The sequence below is a fragment of the Cynoglossus semilaevis genome, chromosome 12, assembly GCF_000523025.1.
Source record: "Cynoglossus semilaevis isolate Cse_v1.0 chromosome 12, Cse_v1.0, whole genome shotgun sequence".
NCBI lineage: Eukaryota > Metazoa > Chordata > Actinopteri > Pleuronectiformes > Cynoglossidae > Cynoglossus > Cynoglossus semilaevis.
This window is the reverse complement of record NC_024318.1, coordinates 3333677-3350903: the sequence shown is the minus strand read 5'-3', so window position 1 is coordinate 3350903 and position 17227 is coordinate 3333677. Positions and strand designations below refer to the sequence as shown.

The following is a 17227-nucleotide window of genomic DNA, read 5'->3' as shown; positions in this document are numbered from 1 at the left end:
TGAGGTAGTCTGGGGCTTGCCGGGGAGGGGGGAAAGAAAAAAAAAAAAGCAAAATAAGCCATGACCACAGGATGTGACATCATTTTATAGTTCAGATTTATAGTTAAAAGTTAACGTTGTACTTACGCCATTGTCTCCATGTTAATGTCCTCAGAAGGGTCAAAATCCCCCCTCATGATCTTAAGTAAACAAACAAGTTTCAGACCCTTATTATTTTAGTTCAATGCTAGACATTCTTTGTAAGTCATAGTGACTTGTTGCAGAGTCTGTGGCGTCGTGGCTCCGACGGTTTTGCTCAATAATGACGTGTATGAGCATCTGTGTGTTTTCTCACCTTGGGTATGTTACTCTTGACCCACTCTGTGTTAGGGAGGATTTCATCCCACATAATTATACAGCGGGCAAGAGTCTATGAGAGCAGAGAAGGTGAGGGGAGGAAAGAGAATGAGAAAAAGAGAGAGAGAGATTAAGAAAAAGGGTGAGGAGAACAAACTCACCAAACACCTCCCACCCACTCACCCTCAGCAGCAGAAACTCTGGCTTGATGAAATCCAACAGGAACCAAGTGTCTGGAGGTTTCAGCCAATCAGCAATCGACCTGGTGCAGAAAAAAACCCACAAAGAGACAAGGGGGTGTTAATGCCCTCCTTCAACAGCCACAAAACTAAGAGCGAGAAAGCCGACAGTGGAGCCGTGAAGAAGACAGGAACCTCTTGACCAATGGCAGAGACAGTGAGATTTTTTTTCTGTAGCCTAATGTGACAAGTGAACTTAGTGAGATATATATATATATATACATACATACATACATATATATATATATATATATACACACATACATACATATATATGTATAAATGTATAAATGTATGTCACCTGAAAATCTGAAAATAAAGTGAGTGTTGTTTGTAAATAACTTAATTTCTGGTCGTCTCTTTACTTACTTGTTGTTTGTCTTGAGGTAAATCATAGCGAGGGCCAGCGTGGCCCCTGGACACGTGACATCCACATTGATTGTGTCACCTTCCTGCGATGACCAACGTACCGTGGATTAGGAGGAGGAGGTAAACTGCAGTGGCGTTTTTGAGCCGATACATTCTGTCCCTGTTCTCACCTTGATTTGATAGCTGGGAGACTTGTGTCTCTCTCTGTTGGCCCCTGCCTGGGCTCTGCGGTGGCCCCCCACCATGTACTGGTACAACTGCTCTGGAACATTCAGATCCGTCATCCCAATCAGGTTACCACCATGCTGCAGCGACACAGGAAGAATGACAGACAAGGGCAGACAACATGCTGCAGCGACACAGGAAGAATGACGGGGCAGACAGAAAAGACAAAGTATGGTTAGGAGAATTAGCAGGAGTAAATAATGACAAACTTTTTCACTGTAGAAAAAACAACTAGTTTTATGTAATTAGTTGAACATTAAGAGAGACATTAAGACTTAAATGTAACATGACTTACACCCAGACAGACCATGCCCAGGGCCAGTCCTGCAGCGAGTGAATACGACTCTCTGTCTGTACAGTACTCCATCTCTGGACCAGGGGGTCGCCCTAAGGGAGGAAAAAAAAATAGATATATATATTTATGTAGATATATTTTAATATAAATATTTGTATTTATATAAATAAATATATATTCACCAATCTCAGACAATAAGACTTCAGCATTGTGTCTGTGTCCTGTTCCCTGATAAACCAGTCCAATGCCAATCACAGCAGCAACCTGCAAGACAGAGTGGAAAGAAATATTATTATTATTCAAAAAAAACTAAATGTGTAAATTGAATAGAGGTTATTTTTTAAGTAAATATACGTGTATTTAAAAATAAAAAACACAATGAGTCTTACTTGGTGTGTAAATTGAATAGAGGTTATTTTTTTAAAAAAAAAACACATTGAGTCTTACTTGCACATTGTGCGGCACATCCAGTTCAGTGGATGTGGGTGGGAGCAGCGCAGGGATGTGAATACCCAGCAGGCGTGTGACCGACATGTCCATCGTGCCAAGTTTGGCTGAAGAGACGCCCAACAGGAGCCCAATGCTGGTCATCTCGTGGCTCTGACAGTGACGTGAGCATCAATGGGGAACAATTATGACATTTTCAAGAGATGTCTCGATGATAAAGTCACCCCTTAAAAGAACCCTCATATTAGACCAACTTAGAAAATGAAACCCAACTTGCTTCTGCACACTTTAGTGCATAGCAATGCTATTCATCACAGTAAATTGCAAGATAATCAGGTGATTAATCACAATTACATTGTAAAAAAAAAAAAAAAAAATATTGCCCAGCACTAGTTTTTATGAATTGGTGCTTTTCTCAAAGCCTCAGATCGACAGAGGGAGTGTGAAGTTTTCAAACATAGACACGGTGTGAATGCACCCTTCTTCTTTTGGTGCAAAGGGTTCCTCTTTAGTTGTAACCACAGCTTCACAAAGAGTTTGTAATTCAGCAAAACCCAGCTCTGGTTTGCAGCATCCTGTTGTTTTTCTCACCAGAAAGTGGGAAGGACTCAACTTGACTTAAAGTTCTCAGAGGGCCCAGTTTCGCTCTGACTGGTCCCCCGACTCTGATGCGGGTTTACAGCTCACATGAACAGTCAACTTGAGAAAAATGAGTGTGGGGCGTGCGTATTTGTGTGTGTGATGAGCTAAGGAACAGTAATTTAGAGAACCATCAACTGTAAACGCATCATTAAGAAATGAAAAAAAAAGAAAAAAAACAGGCATTAATCATAATTTTTTTTCGTAGGGTTATAAATATGACATGCTTTCGTTTTCTCCAGCGAAACATCACTATATTACACACTGTGTGTACACACGTTTGTACCTTTGTGAGGTAATCGTGTATGTTGAGCGTGGCCAGCTTTGTGAGGTGACCGTTCAGTCCGAGGGCCATGAGGAATCCGGCGTATTCATTGGCCAGTTCAGGATTCTTTGGTTTGTTGTAGGTGATCCAGGCGGAATCCACCTTCAGACACGGTTGACGGTAAAAGACAATGTTTAATAGTAGAGTATCAGCAACTTTCATTTAGGATTTTACTAATTTGCTGTACATCCTATAGGTTATTCTGAAGAATAAGGACCATTTTGTCAAATGTATTTGTCAAAAAGAATGATAATAATATAAAAAATAAACAGTATATATAATTAATTACATCTAAACACTCAAACAAAGGTTAGCTTCAGACTGACCTGTGAAGCCGGGGCTATTTTGAGCCCGGCGGCAACTCCGTTATGGAAGCTGGGCCATCCTGTCATGTTAGGAGGAACATCAATGTTGCCACTGTTCAGATCAACCATTGTGTTTCTAGGAGGAGCTCGTCCTGAATGGAAAAAAAAATCACTTTGATACTGACTTCATTCTTCATATTTGACTAATATTACAGCTGTGTAGGGAGATGACGCTGAAGGTTCTCACAGTACCTGTCAGGTTAAGTTTGGGAACAGGTAAAGGTTGAGTTGGTACTGGGTGATAAGAGAAGAGCGTGAAGAGACCACGGCCGACGGGAAGAGCCATGGTCCTCTGACATAACTGAAGAAGTCTGTGGATGAAGAAAAAAAATATATAAAAGTACAGGGTACAAAATATACATAAAAATATTCATTTAATATTTCTGACTGTATGAACCAGACACTTCATTTCACACACTTGTTCTCTTTCTCCTCTATGTACTCGTGGTCAGAAACCTCTGGCAGCTGGACAACATTGACTCTAACTGGTCTGGAACTCTGCAGGAGCCTCCTGACCTCCTGGACTCTCAGATCCTGACTCCAGATCAGTCCAGTCACCTGTAAAAAGGGTGGGTTAAAGCATGTGAGACACATAAAAAAAAACACCAGGGAGAGATTGACTGTGGAGTTTCCTACCTCTTGAATTATGTCTGACATTCCATCATCTTCCTCATCTGCTTCTGTGGTCACAGGAAGCTCCAAAGGCAAACCATAACCTACAGACTGGAATCACATGAACACACAACAGTTACTGCTGTTGACTGTTCACACAACGGAAAACAGCGCTGACAACTTTTTACAGGTTTTTGCCGGACTCACAGCTTTACTCCTGACCAGGGTCATCTTGGTGGCTTGTTTGGTCAGATCCTGTCGCCCTATTAGCATGCAGACTTCCTCGGACCAATGAGAAGACGGCTGCTCTCTGCAGCGGTGGATGGCTTCTCTGATGGGCAGAGCCACTCCAAAGGGGACCGACTCTAGGTCCTTCAGTGTGAAACCTGAGAAGGTGAGTTAAGAGAGTTCAGAAGGTACAACTGAAGTCAACCCTCAAAGTCTGGGCCCTGCTTTCTCCTCATGACCAGGAGGTGGCACAACAAACCACTACTTGTCTGGTAGTTGGTAGGTTTTCAACTAAAACTAAACCTTAATATAAGGGGTGTGTATTGGCAGGCGTCTGCCAATACACACCCCTTAACATCAGGTCACTAAAATTGGAACAGAGGGATCTACATTTGTAATCAATAGAAAGCTGGAACAGAGGGAACTACATTTGTAATCAATAGAAAGTAAAATAAAATGAACTAATGCCAAGAATATTTAATGGTTAATTGTTAATTAGAAAAAAAAAATCAATCTGTGTAGAATACTGACAGTATTGTGAGATGAATTATCACAATATTTCAATGTATTATTATATATTTTTATTTATTACATTTTCTTACTCCCCTACTACTGACTACATTGTGACAAAGTCACACATTTTTCCTTAAGGCTAAGAATGAGTCAAAACTAAGCCTGGCCCAGATGCTTGACCTAAGGTCATTACCAAAGGAATGGTGAAGAGAATCCAGTATCCATTACCTTCCGAGGTTAGCCACACCACTAGCTGCTCTGCCAGATTCTCACTCGTGTTGGAATGGAACCTCACACTGCTCTGTCTGATGTAAACACACAAACATAGGTGGGATAGAAAATTACTGCTTATCACCACAACTGCAGGGTTTTTTAAAGACAACTGCTCTGTCTGATGTAAACACACAAACACAGGTGGGATAGAAAATTACTGCTTATCACCACAACTGCAACAAAATAAAGAAACGACAACAGGAGGCAGACTGTCATAGAAACAGACACATGGATTTATGTTTATATTTTTATGTTATTAACACGATAGAATTAGCTCTGTTTTACCACATGCCAGCATCAGTTTACAGTATCTACCTTCTGCAGTGGACCTCGCTGTCACGGGTCTTCTGGCCTGGGAGGGGTGAACAGGAATAATGAGACAGGGAGAAGGTCAACGTTTTCATTTGTCTTTTTCTCATTTATATCATGTTTATCTCATTTTCAAACCACACTGACTGGTTGTTGGTATCTATGATCAGAAACAGAAGAAGTGGCACAAAAATGAAGGAGGTTGAATGACTGTGATATTTTGTTCATGAAGGTTAAAGACACTGTTTATATGGGATGTCATCTGTCATTGTTTGGTTTCCTTTTGTTGCACTGGATGCTCTTTCTCCACCCACCAGCTCAAAATCCATTTGTGTCAGTTGAAAAAAAAAAAGCACACAACAACCTGCAGCAACTGTTTAACCTCAGCTCTGTTTTTTTTTGTCAACGCCACAGCCAATTGCAAAACTCAGGTGACACAAATCTGCGTCACAGGCTTTTCTTTCTTTTGTTCGCGCAGCCTGAAGCAAGGAATCGTGTGACTGGCCGATAATGAGGGTTGACTGCCAATAAATGTTTACACACAAATGAAAAGAAAGGGTTCAGTGGCAGATATATATACGAGGTCTCAGGATACAAAGAACATAAACATACACACAGACAAACACAGACCGACCTGCGGACAATTTCACCAGGAATTTTGACACGTCTGTTGAAGTAGCGTATTCATCTCCAGCGATGTAGAGAGCGTAGCGTATTCATCTCCAGCGATGTAGAGCGCGTAACTCTGAGAGAGAGAGAGAGGAAGACAAAAATGAAGATAATCACAGTGAACACTGTACAGTCATTAATATTAATTAGTCATTTTACACAGCATTCAAGCATAAATTTGTTTTTTTAACAATACATGGGAGCTGAATCATATCCACAAACCAAACCAAACAAAACATCACACCATCGCATCATGAGACAGTACAGTTCACAAGGTTTAAACACACACACACCAACACACACAAACAGAGTGCATGTTTTCACATACAAACAGAAACACGAGTACAAAGAACAAAACGGGTACCATTATCTTCTCTATATTTATACTAAGCTCTTTTATATAACACACAGATTTGGGCTAATCATACACAAACAGCATTATCTAATGGGATCGTGCAGCGTACTCAAGGTCAAACTCCTTGTGTTGCACCACCTATGGTCAAAAGGGGAATAGCAGATAAATATAATTGCCTCAGCTTTTCTTTTTTTTTTAAAGGTCACATAAATTTTAAAGGAAGTGTCAAAAGACTACCAAAAACTTCCTATTTTTTTGACCTTTCAATGACCTGTTTTTACTTTCCAAATGAAAAGGGCCACAACTTGGAAAAAAATTACATAAATAAATGCTTTATCAATATCCACAGAGTTTAGGTGAATTATCTCTTTTATAACTTTTGACCTAAGTATTTGTCAGTACCAACATTCACTGAACAGAGCTAAAAACTTAGCTTTACCTGAATAAATAAATAAAACAAATAAATAAGAATTGCAGCCTCGGTTATCGTACAGACCAGTGGTTACCAAACTTTTTTGATCGTACCAGAACCAGCAGCCTGGTCCTCTGACAGACGCCGGGAAGGTAAGGGAAAGGAGGAAGCTCCTCTCCTCTCAGGCAGCGACTGAGCCAGCTGAACACACAGGGAGGCTCCGGCCTCAGGAAGGAGGGACGCTGCATTTGTCCAAACGTGGCTGAGAACGGGACAAAACGATAATGAGATTAAGGGATGAGTAGAGCAGAAATGAATAATATTCATGACGGTGTTGGGGTTAGGGAACTTTAACGTAAAAGAATAGAAGAAGCAGATGGAGACATTTCTCTTTCAACAATATAAAGAAATACAAGTTAAAGATGTTGAAAAGACTTGAAGTAAACACAACAGACTTAATTTAACTGGACAACATAATCTGTCAATCCATTTATAGCGACATTATACCAACATTACAAAGCCAGTCATGCTACAGCTCCAGGTCCAGGTTCACTTGGTCAACACACACCTTTTATCACTGATCGCAATCCTTTGGATATTTTTGTCACTTCCTGTTTTCTACTGACATCACCTCCTGTACCCCACATTTCCGTCGTCATTGGCTACGTTCAGAGTTGGATCGATGAGGCCTTCCTTCACCAGATTTGTTTCTAAATATCTAAAGGTCTTAGTTTGACTGTGACTAATGTCAGGTCAGGTCTGTTCCCCCCCAAACACACAGACTGGTGTACTTTGCATTATTCTGGCATTAATTGTGATTTCATAAAGCTGTTTTCAATTATTCTGGCATTAATTGTGATTTCATGAAGCTGTTTTCAGCTTTAAGTTAAAAAAAAAAAAGTTTAGTCCTAAAAAAAGAACCCTTCAGTGGCATTTATGAACAGCAGACAGGTCACATCTACTCCAATGCACTGTGTCTTTTCTGTTTCCTGTCTTGATACCATTATTAAACTATTACACAGGTCTTACCCTGGTCAATAAGGCAGCTCTCAGTGAATCCACTCATTAATGAAGGGTAATCTCTCCAGTACAGATCCACATATTCATCCAACTGAAGGTCTCTGCAATCAAAGCAGAGAAAAACCAACTGAAGGTCTCTGCAATCAAAGCACACACAAAAAAAAGACGTCACACACACACAAACACACACACCACACTCTCACAGTCAGGATGGGTATAGATTTAATGTAAATAGCTAAAGGATGTTGGGAAAAATGTAGAAATGAGTCTGTGGCTTTTTATACCTCTGATTGAATGCACAATCAGATTAATTAACAGCAGTGAGTCATTGTTTTTCAGCTTAGCACAGAACAATCGATAGCTTTTTAATCCTGGAGCCGAGGTCAGACTCCTGAACCACTTCCACCGTGTGTTCCCTTCTGTGAGGTTGTGGATGTAAAACAGTGTTTGATTCAAACTGTTATTAAAACAAAAAAAAAACAAAACTTAAAAGCATCCGTGACCAAAGGATAATAATGATAATGATAATAATGGAGGCACCAAATATGTGGTCACTCAGGAATCGAACCCAGAACTCAAACACTTAGTCAAAATTCTGGTTAACATTACAGTGCAGAAGTGGTTTTGTATTTAAATGTATAATAAATACACACCTCTGAACATGACCTCAGTTAGCCCATTAAAGCTAAACAAAACTGAGAAAACATGACATCACAGCAGCCCACAGACAATTACCGTGTAGAGCGCTTCACTCTGCTACTCCACCTGCTTTGATAATGTCATCACATCGCCACCAATCACAGCGGTCACTTAACAACCTGTTGAAGTTTATTTCTCAGTGAAGTCTCGACGGAAGAGCCTTAATTACACGCACACACTCACACACACGTCCTCACTGAACACACAGTAAAGCAGGTTGTCTTTGTCATTTGACAATTACCACAGCATGGCATTTCTATGATGGAACTGTTTACGTAATAAAACAGCAGTTTTATGTTTGTTTTGGGGTTTGTTTTTTATATGAATATGAATGTTTAAGAGCGGCAGCATCTACTGTACCTGGCCAGCTGCTGCAGGAGGCAGACCAGGGATGAGGCTTTCGCTCTCTGCAGCTCGTCCAGCTGCAGCTCCTGGTAGAGCAGGTGGAAAACGTAGAAGAGTGCAGGGATGTGAGGAAACAGAGGAGCTGAAGTGTCCAACCTTAGAGCGGGACTGGACGGAGGAGAGGCCTGGGAGACAAAGGACAGAACGTAATGTTAGACAAATCTGTTGTCCTTCTCTTTTCACAAAATTAAGTCTTTTGTCTAAAACTCTTTGCTTAACATAAATAGAGGTTTAGTTGAACTTCGAGGGCTTTAAATTAAGTTCAGTGAAGTTTAGAAGAAATAGCTGTGAATGTGAGGGCTTGATAATGATCCTTATTTGGAGGATAGGGGGTGCTGTTCTGGAGAATTCAACAACAATTTAAAAATATAAATAAAGAATATCAGAACTTCAATGTCCACGACTGGCCCCTCCATACTTGTAATGACTCCACCCACAACCACAGACTGGTGGTGGTGGGTGAACAGGATGAGCTCCACCAGCACAAATTCTCATACACATCTTAAATACAAAAACTCAAACGTTTCCAGATGTGCGACGTACAAAGGACATGCTCTCGGCATCGGTGGGCTCCACTGGACCGCCTGGGGGCTGGAACTTCACCTGACGATGGTAATGAGATCCCAACAAATAGTCCCAGTCCTGCAGGGACAAGACACAGAGTTTACGACCAGACAACAACGATGATGTGATGTTTTTAGGGCTCACTAATGAGTCCAAGTCAACCATCCTTCCGTCACAGACCTCATCAGAGCCTCCATCAGAGGGACGAGCCTTCTTGGCTGCAATCACTGGAGAGAGAGGCACTTCAAAATGTAGCTGGAGAGACGGCAGGATAAAAAAAACACATGAAGCAAGGTCAAAAATCACTCAGGAGAATGGAGATAGAAAAAATCTTTTTTTTTTCTACCCTTGAGACGGTGCCCACTTACATTCTTTGTCCACGTGAGGCGCTCAGTGTTGTAGCCCATCAGAGTCATGAAACAGGTGACAAACTGGTTCCACTCCGCATGAGCACTGGAACCACCGGGGGCGTTGTAGATGTTGTACCACTTCACCAAAACCTGGATTATAAAGGACATCATACATTTTTTTTAACCTGATTTTCCAATCAATCATTTCTACTTTTTTTTTTTACCTGATTTACTAATCAATCATTTCTAAAAAAATGTTTGTGTAAAAGTATCTAAAGACATTTATACTCAGTGTGTAGTTACAGAATTCAACCTGATTGTAGACAAACCTTCATGGCGGCCTCCTTCGGCAGGATGAAACGAATGGCCAGAAGACATTTCCTCACTGAAATAAAAAAAAAGAAAGGGTTATGTAGAGGGATTACGGCGGTAACATGAACTTTTTGCATCTGTTATTAAATCATAAAATATAGACTTGATGAATTTCTCCCATGAGATTTGGAGGTTGCATATACAACATCACTCCCAGTTGTACACCTTTCTGACAGCTTTATCTTTACTTTCTGTTTATTCTGATAACATTAGTGACACTTATTAAACATTAACTTCTGAGCTAGCTCTTGCCAATATTTTTTTCTTGCTGATGTTAATATTTTTGGTTTACTTTTAGTAATTAGTCAATGTGACACAAATCATCACATAAATGTAGCTTTAACCAAGTAGATGAAGAGGAATTAGCGAAGCAGAAACTTGGCTAACTACATTTTAGACAGATTAAGGGAATGCTGGAAATCACGTTGCGGAAGAAGAGCCCTCGAGTTTCTGCCGTCAAAATTAAAGGTCATTTATTAAGCATCCTCTTCCTCTGAAGAGGAGGAAATTAAAAAAGAAGCAACGATACGGCTGTAATTAGAGATACTGTGTCTCCCAACAACTCTGACCAATCACATTCTAAATCAATGTCAGCGGGGAAACTTAATTGGACTAGCAGAAAAGGAAAGGTCAGAAAAGAGGGGGTGAATACCATTTAATTATAGGGAATAAGGCTCGACTGTAGGATCAATTAGTAAATAATGGGGGGCACGACATTAGAGGAAAAAAAATACATGAAAACAGAGCGAGTCAGACACTGTGGTCTTCTGTTAAATGTTAAAGAAGGTAGTACATTTTTGTTTTTTTTAGTCAGAAAAAAATTACACTAAATTATGATAAAATATCTTTTCAAGTTTATTCTTAAAGAACACATTTATATCCGACTGAACTTTCATTTAAACATAAGTTGTAAGTTGTAGGTTCTACAGTGTAGCAGTTAGCATGTCTACCTTGCAACCAGAGAGCAAAAAGTCGTGGGTTCAGTTCCCAGAGGGCAGCCTGTGGCAGTTGCAAAGACTCACACTGTCACATTGTGGGACAAATATGGGACCAAATTATTATTATTATAAGACAGCGCTCAGGATTTCAGTTTGAGAGAAGTGTCAATGTTCCTAATGTACAATAAGAGCTGTTAACATTTACAACTGTTTTCTGTTCTATATATAATGATGTAACAGATTAAAGTAGATTAGCGACGACCCTGACATGGTTGAAGAATTCTGTTCAGAACACACAGGAATGTAAACTGTATTGATCCAGAGCCACACATCGCTGCAGCTTCATGTGTTCAATACCCGAGGTTCCCACGCATATATTAGATTCATGGAATTTCTCATGTGAAGAGGATCTTCCAGCTTTTGTCCTAATATTATTCCGTTTGTAATTATTGGTGAGCCTTAAATTTAAACAACACACTTTATTAAAACAGATCAGTTATCAACATGTGTTCTTTTTCTATCACGTGACCTGGGTGACTCTCTCAGAACTTCACTGAAACTCTAATTTTGTAACAGCTTCCTCACTGTCAGCAGGATGAAGCGGGTGACAATCTCTAAAAGGTTATCCTTGATATGTACCAGCTCTGACTCAGCCAAGTGTGTGTGTGTGTTTCAACAGTACTGGTGAGTTTTTGGACTTCTCATCAGCACACCCTGTTGGTTCACCAATCTCATGGACTTTACAGTTTTAGGAAAGAGTCGTTAAAAAGTGACTCACCCAGCTCTGAGGTAGCGATCTCTGGGATGGAGATCCTCAGCATGGTGCCACTGTTCAACTCCTGCACACAGTAGGGACATTTCATTAGAGCTGTCGAATGGTTACAGTTTGAAATCTAATTAAGGTAGGGTTCATCATGATCAATCATGAATAATCGTGATCGGAATAATCATGATAAATTGTGATTTATCCACATCCCTACTTAACAAAAAAAAAATTCTGCATATGGCTCATAGAGAAATATCAGCAGGTAGATGTTGGTGTTTCACACTTGGTTTTAAGTGTGGCTAATCCAAATTATGGGATACGCCACCCTCTCATTAAAACAATGTCTCTTAATTTCAGTTAAATATCGTGATATTTTGTTTCACGATATATTGAATTCTTATTAACAAATAATAATATACATCTTGCTGGTTTATTTTATTTTTATTTATTAAACCTACCAAGGTGACGCGGTTGCAGACGGGGTCCCTCAAAGCGTGGATGTAGGGCGTGGTTTGTTGAAAAGTGTAATCTTCCAAAAATGAACCCTCGTGGTGTTTAATGTTTCCGCCTCTCCGTTCTGACACAGGTGAGGGCATGGCATCCTGAACGATTAACAGAAAGATATAAAGAGTGAGTGAGAAAAAAGTGGGAGAATGACGAGAATTAGACAAATAACAAAATGTTGACTCGACCTCGTCCAGCCTTTGGAGGTGTCTACTGCCGGCGTTCGCTGGTGTGCTCATATTGTCCAGCGGAGTGTTGAGATTAGTGTGGTTGTTGGTCAAATTGAAAGTTGGGGACAGAAGTCCAGGGACAAACACTTTACTAACCTGGTAAAACAGCAGGACAGAAATTCAATGACATCACCTCGTGGTTAGAAAACAGGAAATGACCATAAATGTGACCACATACCCTGGTTATTCCTGTGTAGAGAACCAGGCTGCCACAGGCCTCCAGAACCAGCATGGCATCAATGTTCTGTGAACACAAGACGTATGGAAAGGACATTGTTTACCGCCACAAATAATTTACAACAATTAAATAACAGAACCAACGAGTGTCTGTAATCTTCAAAATCTACTGAAATTTTACAGCCTTTCCCTTTTCTCCACAGTGCTTTTCGCACTGTCTGTTATATATCACTGAGTGGTCATGACGTTCAGTCTCATCCTCTGAGGCACAGCCTGACCGCCGGTAAATGTACACAGTGCACAAATGGTGATAATGACGGCAATTAAATATCTAAAGATATCAAAGAGGAAATACAAACTTCCACCTGAATTATAACAGGCTGCAGTACTGATGTTATCTCTGTGGTTTTTCCCCAGCTTTTTTCTCACATTACTGCTCAACATTATTTTATCCTTTTTTGTTTTTTAAATCGCATTATTTAAAAAGTTTGAAGTTATCTATAGACTTAAATCAACACATTTAAACTGACTAAGTTCTACTCCTTTTAATCATTTCGTTCCGGTATATAACAGAAACAAAATGCAATATTAAATCAAAGATAGATAATATGACAGCTGTGTAAAAGCACATTTTATATTATATATATCACATTAAAATGTGGTTTTGCCTACTTGGTTAAAATGTAACTTGACTTACATGCAGGGGCTCAGCATCTTTGGCAGGGATAGATGTGACAGAGGCAAAAATGAGCTGAGAGGTGTCGTTCTCTATGAACTTCAAGCATCTGTGCAAACAATGGAAGAGAGGAAGTTGGCTTTATGACTGTAAATCACCACCACTGCCCCTTATATCTTTAAAATACTTGACATGCACCAAGTATGTTGTGTTTGCAGTAACCTGAGCTGTTGATGAGACTCGACCAGGAAACAGAGGTAATGATTCTCACAGACGTCCGAGGTCAGGAACACCTTAGACGCCTGGCTGCTCATCTCCCTGTGGAGGCGAGAGAGAAATCATGTGATATCATCAGAACTATTTTAGTTAACTGTTATGAAATAAATATTTTTGGGTTCCATGAGATGCTCCTGGCTTGGTTAACTACCTGTGATAACCAGCAGTGACCGCCTCACTCCACAGCTGTTCTAAGCAGAGGTCAGGTATGATGGGCTCCATCTCTTGCATCTGCATGGTCTCATTGACCGTGCTGTTAGGGGAGTGCAACAAGCCGTGGTAGGCACGGGGGGACGCAGTGTTTAAAGATGTGTTGAAACGAGCCACTCCTGAAAAAGACGGAGCTGCCATGCCTGGAGAGTGGGCGCGGCTGGGACGGGAGGATGGAGGTAGAGTATATATTAGTTATTAGATTTGCAGAAAATAATTGTTCTTTCACAAATTACTGTATTAACTGTACCCTAAGCTGAATCTCCAAAGACGCCACACTCACCTGAGGGCAGCCATGTTGGATATACTTGGGGAACTCACACGGGAATGTAACCCTGGTGAGGTCAATATCCTGCTCTGATGACTGTGCAGAGCGCTGTAGTGAAGTGGTGAGCCAGTGCTGTCAGAAGAAAACGTGTTTACGGATTGTTTAATAGCAGGCCTCAATAAGAATAAGAAGCAAAAATTAAGTTGTTTGTCAATTTTCCTACCATGTTCCTGTTCCAGGACCAAGCACTGCTGCCCCACTTCCTCCAGGAGAGTCCAAACGGGAGACGTTACGGAGATGAGAGGTCAGAAAGCCTGAGGCCATAAGACCCTTTGGGGAGCCTGGTGGATCCGTTGAACACTGCAGGACTGCAGAACGCTCCTAGTAAAGGTAAGAGGCTTAGTTATGTACAAGTACAACCTAATTTTCACAGGTAAAAAAAGTGAGAGAGGAGAACCTAGAAGGTAAACCTAAAGGTAAATAATGAGAAATCATAATGTATATTAAGACAATGGAATAAAACCTGTTAAAAAAATAAAATCAAAGGGTATGAAATGCAATAACCTAGTGGTTTTTAATTAAACATGTGTGTTTATCATATACATTTAAAAAGAAATGAGGTTTACAGCTGTGGGAGCGTGTTGTTGTTGTGCTGCTCACATCATGAGTGACTTTGCGTAGGGCCCATACAGTGTGAATTCCCTGTACTGTGTCGTAGGTGACAACTATAGAAGGCTGAGAGCTGGTGAACACAATCTTCATGGTGGAGTCAGAGGCGTACTGCACACGCAGGCCTGAACACAACACAAAACAATCACACACGAAACCCTGTGTGTGTTAGTCTACTCATTTATGAGGGACACCTTGTGTGCGTCATACCTGCAGGCTTGTAGATCACTGGTGCAATTTCATCTAGAGGATGGAGCATGCTGAACACAGTGGGCAGAGGTTGCCTGAGAATTAAAAAAATGAAATAAAAATGTGTGTGCTTCAAAGACCAGTGGTTATAAAAGTACATGTAAACAGGAAGAGTTTCTTAAAAGAATTCCTGACTATGAAGTTTAATATGCACCTCGGAGAGCCGAGCTGTGTGTCAGACTGTGTGTGTTTTCGTTCCAACAGAAGTCCAAATTTGGTCGCCCAGACATCTGAGACCTGACAGAGATGAGAGGACACACGAGACATGGACAACATACTGAGTGTCAGTTCTTTTAAATGTAGACGTATTGATTGTAAAACATTATGAATTGCAAAAAAAAAAAATCTATTGAATGAAAAACTTTAAATCAGTACAAATGTAACGTGGAATGAAAAGCCCACATCTCTCACCTGGAACGGAAGAGGTGAGATGAAATCTTTTCCAGTCACAGTGTGAATGTTCACACAGCTGCCCTGGACAATGCACACTGTCTGCTCCACTTGTTCCTCTGCACAACATATAACACATTGAATTTAGGAAACTTAGTAGAACCGTAATAGGAGAAAAATTGCTTCTTAATTTATACTATACCTTCTGCTTTGCCCCGAGGAACAGAAAAATGACACCACAAGGTCTGCACATAAAAACAAAGATTAAAAATGTTGTAGTTAATATGTATTTTGCAAGAAGCTTTAAGTCACTGACCTGATGCACTGGGCTGTCGACAGTAAAGGCCTTGTAAACACTGGAGGCTTGTGTCCGGCTGCCCTGACTCCAGACAACCACATTTCCTGCGGTGTAAAGTTCTTCTTCAAACTCCACATCCTCTTCCTTCACTCTGTTGCAGCCTTTTCTCAGCTGCCAACATTCCTGTCCAAATAATATTAATTAATAAAATATTTATTCCACTCAGAATTTTAAAATCATGTATTTTAACGAGTCTCACCCTGTCCCTCTCTTGCAGACTGACTTCTTGCAGGGACCCCACCAAGCCAGCAGCACCATCTGAGGACCAGAGCTCTGAGGCGGGCTGGAGTTCTCTGAGCTGCAGGTTGAAGGCATTAGGATGGTTCCTGCAGTGCTCGCGTCCAAAAGGGACAAACGGCTGCAATTCCCCTGCGGCAATCATCGTGGCTGTCTCTTCATACACGACTTCCGACATGAGTTACAGATATCAGCATTATTTCTGCAAAAGATACAGGAATGACGTTAACCAGGAATCCGTCTCCATCTCTACTGTATTTTAGACAATGTATAATGTATACAATGTATAAAACCACACATTAAAGCAGGTTCGTGGTTTGTGGGTTCAACAGCTAACAAAATAAACGTAATTCATTACTTGGCATCGTTATAATTACATATTTGCCGTGTGTATAACTGTATAAGAAGTTCTAAAGCTAGTAGGGCAATGCTGCAATTGTTAAATTGTTCGATAAGCATAGGTCAACACTTTAAAAGCAAACAACGCCAAAGGTAAAATGCGTTAAAGCAGTTGATATGTGGTATAAAACCTGTAAATAGTAGCATGTCAATGCTAAATTTCTTTAGACTAGCGGCGAGTTTCCAGGCTAGGTTAGCATGGGAGCTAACGCAAGCTACAGCTAGTCTTTGAATTTTAAGTATTTCCACTACTCACCTGTTAGTAAGGAATATTCTGTTTCTTGTGGCGGTGTGCTTGTGTATCCTTTAAATGAATTCTCACTTACAGAGACAACAAAAACAACCCGTAGCAAGAACCAAATCGTAGATTTGGCTACGACAAGTTTTCAAATGAACGCGGACATCTTTGCTTACCCGACATTCAAAGCGTATACGCGTCAGCCAATCAGTAGCAGGAAACAAGAGTGAACGCTGGTGATTGGCTAGCTCAGCACGGACGTTTCATACAATCTGTAGACTATATAGATTTTTGTGTAAATTTGGATAAATAGATTTTTTTAGATAAATTTGACTTTTGATTTTTTTCAAACTATAAAACGTTCCACGACAAACTATACCGATTTTAATATATACGTATATGTATTGTATATATACAACATTTTATTTAGAACAATATTAGTATGAGTAATAGTTTCACCACAATATCAAAGGTGAAGGATATTAGTAGATATTGGTGGAAAAAATATTCATGAGAAAATCTCTGTCTCCTAAATTAAATAAAATTGGATGATATTTATATTGGGTAGTGGTAGGCAATTAACAGAGTATACATTGTGTTGGATTAAGAGCTAGACAGAAA

General features: G+C 40.3%; 1 protein-coding gene across 1 annotated transcript in view; it reads right to left on the bottom strand.

The window, feature by feature from the left end:
* Positions 1 to 16808, bottom strand: part of anapc1 (anaphase promoting complex subunit 1) — a 26335-nt gene extending 9527 nt beyond the window's left edge. The window contains exons 1-42 of the mRNA XM_025061123.1: positions 16625 to 16808; positions 15932 to 16171; positions 15691 to 15855; positions 15577 to 15619; positions 15396 to 15493; positions 15139 to 15221; positions 14946 to 15019; positions 14727 to 14860; positions 14290 to 14447; positions 14082 to 14198; positions 13740 to 13958; positions 13535 to 13630; positions 13334 to 13421; positions 12638 to 12703; positions 12418 to 12555; positions 12184 to 12327; positions 11738 to 11798; positions 9979 to 10034; positions 9668 to 9799; positions 9480 to 9554; positions 9279 to 9377; positions 8691 to 8860; positions 7641 to 7732; positions 6724 to 6873; positions 5810 to 5887; positions 5182 to 5218; positions 4822 to 4898; positions 4060 to 4238; positions 3877 to 3963; positions 3659 to 3798; positions 3433 to 3551; positions 3202 to 3332; positions 2837 to 2977; positions 1912 to 2064; positions 1647 to 1728; positions 1465 to 1556; positions 1115 to 1249; positions 945 to 1027; positions 520 to 598; positions 335 to 409; positions 129 to 179; positions 1 to 15 (exon numbers count right to left, since the gene is read on the bottom strand). The exon at positions 1 to 15 is cut by the window's left edge and continues 120 nt beyond it. Coding sequence (XP_024916891.1) covers positions 1 to 15; positions 129 to 179; positions 335 to 409; positions 520 to 598; positions 945 to 1027; positions 1115 to 1249; positions 1465 to 1556; positions 1647 to 1728; positions 1912 to 2064; positions 2837 to 2977; positions 3202 to 3332; positions 3433 to 3551; positions 3659 to 3798; positions 3877 to 3963; positions 4060 to 4238; positions 4822 to 4898; positions 5182 to 5218; positions 5810 to 5887; positions 6724 to 6873; positions 7641 to 7732; positions 8691 to 8860; positions 9279 to 9377; positions 9480 to 9554; positions 9668 to 9799; positions 9979 to 10034; positions 11738 to 11798; positions 12184 to 12327; positions 12418 to 12555; positions 12638 to 12703; positions 13334 to 13421; positions 13535 to 13630; positions 13740 to 13958; positions 14082 to 14198; positions 14290 to 14447; positions 14727 to 14860; positions 14946 to 15019; positions 15139 to 15221; positions 15396 to 15493; positions 15577 to 15619; positions 15691 to 15855; positions 15932 to 16147 — 4428 coding nt within the window. The 5' untranslated portion in view covers positions 16148 to 16171; positions 16625 to 16808. The remainder of the gene's footprint in view (positions 16 to 128; positions 180 to 334; positions 410 to 519; positions 599 to 944; positions 1028 to 1114; positions 1250 to 1464; positions 1557 to 1646; positions 1729 to 1911; positions 2065 to 2836; positions 2978 to 3201; positions 3333 to 3432; positions 3552 to 3658; positions 3799 to 3876; positions 3964 to 4059; positions 4239 to 4821; positions 4899 to 5181; positions 5219 to 5809; positions 5888 to 6723; positions 6874 to 7640; positions 7733 to 8690; positions 8861 to 9278; positions 9378 to 9479; positions 9555 to 9667; positions 9800 to 9978; positions 10035 to 11737; positions 11799 to 12183; positions 12328 to 12417; positions 12556 to 12637; positions 12704 to 13333; positions 13422 to 13534; positions 13631 to 13739; positions 13959 to 14081; positions 14199 to 14289; positions 14448 to 14726; positions 14861 to 14945; positions 15020 to 15138; positions 15222 to 15395; positions 15494 to 15576; positions 15620 to 15690; positions 15856 to 15931; positions 16172 to 16624) is intronic.
* Positions 16809 to 17227: the final 419 nt, after the last annotated feature.